Consider the following 6,279-nt stretch of genomic DNA (forward strand, 5'->3'; position numbering starts at 1 on the left):
TTTGAATTTGGAGGTAATTTAAGACTTTTGAGATATGATGGGGTGAATGTGTTTTAGAGAATGCTTCAACATTAGGGAATCTCTGAATGGTATTTAGTATATATTTATAGCCTACTAGATAAAAATACATATTCCCCCCCAAAAAGGCTGACAAGGTATTTAATATCCAAAACCCATTCCAAAGAGTAAACTGAGATGAAAAGTTTGACTTCTCAACTGCAGTCAGTTACACTTACTGCCCCCATTCACATAGTTGTTTTAAAAATAGTTGAGATAGCAACCTTTGTATCAGCCTCATAGAAGGTGCAAAAAAAAAATCTGTTCTTAAACGGCTTCCAATTTCTAAAAGTGAGAAAATATATGCAAGGTAATTTTAGTAAAAAGGGGTGTGCAATGTGTTGTCAGATGGATTTTACAACACTTTTAATCATAGTACTTCTCACATAGTTTTGAAATGATTTGGTCCCCAGTCTAGCTTCTTTATTAAGTTGTGAACTGAGGGCAAGGATCCTATTTTATTCCTCTTTGTGATCTATGGGCCTAAAATAGAGGGCAACCTATAGGAGAGTGTCTGTAACTGTTTGTGTGATAAATTACATGAATAAATAAAGAAGGTGGTTAAACAATTCAGCGATCAGAGACCATGTCTGGCTCAAGTGACTAGGCAAGGCAATAGCATTTTGGTGGGACCTTAAAAGATTTCAAGGTAAATGTTTTGTCCAAGGAAATATGGGCAGAAGGGAGGAGGAAGCAGGGAAAGGAAATATGGAGTTGAAAGGGAGTTCAGAACTTGCTTTATATAACTTCTTGCTTTGGTTATCTAGTACTGCTATAGCAGAAATAACGTAAGCAGACAGCTTTAACAAACAGAAATGTATTCTTTCACAGTGTCGGAGGCTAGAAGTCCAAGTTCACGGCACCAGTTCTAGGGGTAAGCGTTCCCTCTCTGTTGGCTCGTAGTTCCGGAGAAAGGTACTTATCTCCTTTCAGCATCGGTGGGCCTGGCATGCACTCTTTGGCGATTGCCATGTGATCTAGCGTAAATCTTCCCCTGGGCTTAGAAGATTCCCACTGCAGGGACTCTGGATCTAAGGGACACACTGCTCCTGGCTTTCCTTTCCTGGTTACTCCCTCTCTGTTTGCTGTCTTGTAATTAAAAGGTGTGCAGGCCACACTCCAGGGAAACTACCTTACATCAGGGAGAATCATTACATAACTACATTACATCATTAAATAACTGCCAATTCATGGAGAATCGTGGCCCAGCTAAAGTTGACACGTGTTTTGTGGGGAGACAGTTCAATCCACGACACTCATTTAATATAGAAATTTCATTTACACAGTGCTCAGGGATGATTGTTTTTGTTAAGCACTGTCGAGTAGGTTGCAAACTCCGAGAGAACCTACATAGGGTTTCCAAGGAGCTGCTGGTGGGTTTGAACCACTGACCTTGTGGTTAGTAATCTTGTGCTTATTCTACAGTACCACACCAGGACTTCAGAAACCACCCTGCTCGGTTAATCTAATTTGGTTTGGACAATCTGCCCTAGCACTAGTTTTAATTTCTCTAGAAATGAATTCATTTTTGAAGATCTATTATGTAAAATCTCTATGCTTTTTAGGAAGTGTTGTGTTTTTGTTTTGTTTTTTTCCTATGACAGGTACTTTTTCCAGCATTTGTTGTTTACATAACTGAACAAAATCATACCCAAATTTTGTTATGCAGCACTATTTCTGACTAACTACACATAACTTTTTTTTAAAACTTAATATAAAATATTATTGGACACACGTCAGAAACAATTTTAAAAAATTCTCCAGCTAAGACAGAAGAAATGTTTTATTGTTTATATGTTACATTCAGTCACAACTGAGAACAGAGAACAAAACTAGTCTAGAGCGTCATAGGTGCAGGACAAAGGATCAAAACAAACTGAACTGGGATAGCAAGGTGGACCTCAGGTGTTCACAGCATTTGTGGAATAGGGATGGAAGTTCTAGATCCACTGAGCCCAAAGTTCTAGACAGTAGCACATAGTCAACAACTTGTACCAGTGTCGCGGCCTCTGGCATTCCATATTCCTGCTGCTCTGACTTCCGTGGGTGCGTTTGCTTGACTTCTGCCTCATCTTTCTTGTTTTGCGCTTCCTCTGCTTGGTTCTCATGGCTCGGAGATTTCTAATAAGATGGTGCTAAGGCCAAGAGAGCTCAGATACAGTTTTAATAAAATGATTTACATTTAAATGTGAATGTGACAAAATCAAACTGGGGCTGAATTCAGATCAGTTTATTAACTAGACTTTGGGGCCTCGTATATAATGATGATGGTACAAACTGCTAGCCTCATTCATCAAGATCAAGCTCAATATGAAAACTTAGTACATTTTTCTCTTAAAAGGAAAGAAATCAAAGCACTAAAACTTTACAAACCTAGACAAAAGAAGATTTCTTACATTGTAAGAAAGCAGACACTCTTCCTTCGCTGGGTCAATTGTATAGGAAGACATTTGGTGATGGATCCAACCTTACCTGCTCCCTCCTCATCACAGCAGAACTCTCTCACTGTGGCACCACCCTTCCCTTCAGCTCACAGCACATTCTCCTCATTTCTGCCAGGACTCGTTTAATGGAAAAGCAGCACAAGGGCTAAGAAGCAGAACCCAGGGTTCCAGGATCCAAGCTAAGAGCAAATATATCCCTAAAAGTGTAACTTTCTGTGTATCTGTAAAATGGCTTCTTGGGTTCAGACACTTTGTCTCAAACATTCCTTGTTGCAGATGATTTGGTTTTATAGTTGATGGGTTGGAAGCTATTTCTGGAGGAGCTGCTGAAGCTTGGGAAACACTTTCAATGCATTCTGTGTTGTCACTTCTATAACTTCGTCCACTGAGATCCCTTTCACCTGGGCAATATATTCTGCTGAAATGGAAATGTTCCGAGGCTCATTCCGTACCTGAAATAGAACAGAGCAGACACTAAATCAAACATAATACCCACGTCAAGATTCATTGAATACATGGTCTATTTTTAGCCAGGGGTACAAAGTTTGCATCTGACTGCTAACCTAAAGGTTGGCAGTTCACACCCATCTGGTGGTACTGTGGAAGGTAAGCCTGGTGACTTACTTCCATGAAGATTACAGTAATGAAAAACCTATGCACTAGTTCTACTGTCTGAGATATGGAGGTGCCATGAGTCGGAAACAACCAAAAACAACTGACAAACTTTTTATCCCCCCTTTTAGTGGAAGGTGGAGAGAACAGTGGGGAGAGTCAAGAGGGGAAAGAAATCCTGAACTGTGGCTTAAAAACTGTGGCTGCAACACTGATTAAAAGTCTATGCTGTCCCTGTAAAGGACCCTGGGGTTTTGAGTTCCCAGCACTTAGCACAGGAAATTGTGAACAGTCAGTAAGCTGCCAGAAGGATGGATTAAATGTCCTTTGGCTTACTGCTTACGTGAACACTGTGCCCCTTTGCCTCTATACCTCACAATTTTATTCAGGAAATGCCACTGTGTGTCAGAAAGACTAAATGAATTATGTACTGGTTTGGGGCTGTGATAGTGTGACTGGCAGTGTGTTGTGTTTTTAACATAATTTTAATGTTTTTGTTGTTGAAAATATACATAGCAAAACACACACCAATTCAGTACTGTCTATGTGTACCATTTAGCGACACTGATCACATTCTTCAAGCTGTGTAATCAGTCTTACCCTCCTTTTCTGAGTTGTTCCTTCCTCACTGACATAAATTCACTGCCCACTAATGATCCTATCTCATTTTTTGAGTTGCTGCTGTCAATATGATCCCACATAGGCAGTTCTTTAAGGAGCATAATGTTTAAGGGAGACAGTTTTTATAAGTCAAGTTGAACTGTTTGGGTTAAAGAAGACTTCCAGGGATGTTTTTGGAGTAAGTTTTAAAGAAGATTCTGAGCAACAGTTTCAGGGACTCATCCAGCCCCTTGACTCTAGGAAGTCAAGTCATGAGAATTTGAAATTCTGTTCTGCATTTTTACTTTTGATCAGGAATCTTCTATAGAATCTTTGACCAAAATGTTCAGTAATGGTAGCCAGGCACCATCCAGTTCTGGTCTCACAGCAAAGGAAGTGGTTGTTCATGCAATTATCCACACCTTCCATTTCCTCCTCCTATTCCAGATTCTCCTCCTCCCTGTTACTCCAGGTAAATAATGACGAGCTGTGCCTTGGGTGGCACTTACAGTTCTGAAGACCTCAGGCAATACGACTCAATGAACTGGGAGGAAGAACAGAAGCACTAAACATATATGCTATTAGGCCAATTAACTGATTATGTCCCATGACATCTTGAGCTTAATCCTCCAAACCAAGGAACCAAATCCCATGAGGCATTTGGTTGTATAGAAGCAGCCCAACTGCTAGTCTTGTTTTTGTTTTTGCCATTGTTGTTAATATATTACACAATGTTTGCCAATTCCACTTTTTACAGGTGTACAACTTATTGACAACATTGACAATAATCAGCTGTCAACCTACCCTTAATCAGTGTAATGTTTCATTACTGTAAATAGAAACTCAATACTCCATAAGCAATAACCCCTCCTTTCCCACTAAGAAATTGTAGTCTCTATACATTTGCCTGTTATTGTCTTTTTATAGAAATAAGGTCAGAAAATATTTGTTCTCCTTTGAGTGACTTATTTTACTCAATATAGTATCTTCAAGCTCCATCCATATTGTATCATCCATATTGTATCTAGATTTCATTTCTCTTACTGAGTAATATTCCATTGTATGTACCACATCTTGTTTATCTATTCATCTGTTAATGGGCATTTAGGTCATTTCCAACTTTGGGCTATTGTTTTTATATTCTTGAAAGCATGGATATAAAAAATGTGAAATTAACTGGACATTAATTAGCAAAATTTGCATTGTGATCATAAATAATCATAATTAATTAGTACTCATGGCACTAATGTTCCCAAGTCTCTTAATCTGGGATGTCAGTCCTTTGAATGGGGCAGACATGGAGACACAGATGTAATGGGCAGCCAGAGCTGTTTACTGGGAGGTTACTGTAATAGGAACTGAATAAATAAATAAAGCAGACACTATATCTTCCTTTCTGTCTTGGTGAGGCATTGTGGGTTAATGTGCTGGATTACAATGTTGGTCTAAACTACAAGGTTGATGGTTCAAGCTCGCCAGCCACTCCTTGGAAACACTACAGGGTTGCTATGGGTCAGAACTGACTCAAAGGCACTTAACAACCTAACAACACTGTATCTTCCTTTCAGAAAGTGACAACTGGAAACAGTATCAATATGTACCATTTTAAAAGTATGGGTCATGAAAACTTCTATTTCCAATTTCATTCTCTTTCATATTGGTACTGTTTCAATGTATAATTTTTCAAAAGAAAGCTAGTGTCTGCTTTATTTATTCAGTTGTGCAATATGAGGGGGCTTCAAAATATTCATGGAAAGATTCCATTATCTACAGATTTTTTTAAGCTATCTTATAGATCTATTTTGTATGGACAGAGACAGAACTTCATTATAGCATGGTTAATTAAACAAGAAAAGCAAACACTTATTGAACACCTGCTATATACCAGAAACTGCTAGACACATTCTGATAGATTACTTCATTTAATCCTCACTGGAATCCTTTACAGTATTCATAATTTTTCCCACACTTATAAATGAAAAATATTCCACAGATTAAGTGACCTACCAAGTCACACAAATAAAGGGTAGCAAAGACAGGATTTAAGGCCAGTTTTTCTGCCTCTAGACACCATGCTTTATATTTTTACTATAATAGTGTAATCATTGAATAATATCATTAATATCACGTGCAAGTAAAATTATCTGAAGATAATTTTAAAACGTCAGTAACCATACATCGATAGGGAACTGCCAGAAATTCTAGCCAAATTCTAAAGAAGGTATGCAACTAGGTTATCATTGTTTACGTCAGAAGGATCTTGGCTGAAAGCAGAGAATACTAGAAAGATGTTTACCTTAGCTTTACTGACTATACAAAGGCTTTTAACTGTGTGGATACTGACAAGTTATGGATAACATTATGAAGCATGGGCATTCCAAACATTTAATTGAGCTCATGAAGAACCTGTACGTAGACCATGAGGCAGTTGTTTGAACAGTACAGGTGATACTGAATGGTTTAAAATCAGAAAAGGTGTGGGTCAGGGTTATATCCTTTTACCATATTTATTCAATGTGTATGCTAGGCAAAGAATCCAAGTTGTTGCTGTTAAGTACCGTCGAGT

At 38.4% G+C, this 6,279-nt stretch overlaps 1 protein-coding gene across 1 annotated transcript in view; it reads right to left on the reverse strand.

Annotated features, from left to right (window-relative positions):
- Nucleotides 1-2,809: 2,809 nt before the first annotated feature.
- TATDN3 (TatD DNase domain containing 3) overlaps nucleotides 2,810-6,279 on the reverse strand; it is a 30,266-nt gene continuing 26,796 nt past the window's right edge. Inside the window, exon 9 of the mRNA XM_006834194.1 lies at nucleotides 2,810-2,953. Within this exon, the coding sequence (XP_006834257.1) occupies nucleotides 2,810-2,953 (144 nt within the window). The remainder of the gene's footprint in view (nucleotides 2,954-6,279) is intronic.

Source organism: Chrysochloris asiatica, unplaced genomic scaffold (assembly GCF_000296735.1).
Source record: "Chrysochloris asiatica unplaced genomic scaffold, ChrAsi1.0 scaffold00009, whole genome shotgun sequence".
Taxonomy (NCBI): domain Eukaryota; kingdom Metazoa; phylum Chordata; class Mammalia; order Afrosoricida; family Chrysochloridae; genus Chrysochloris; species Chrysochloris asiatica.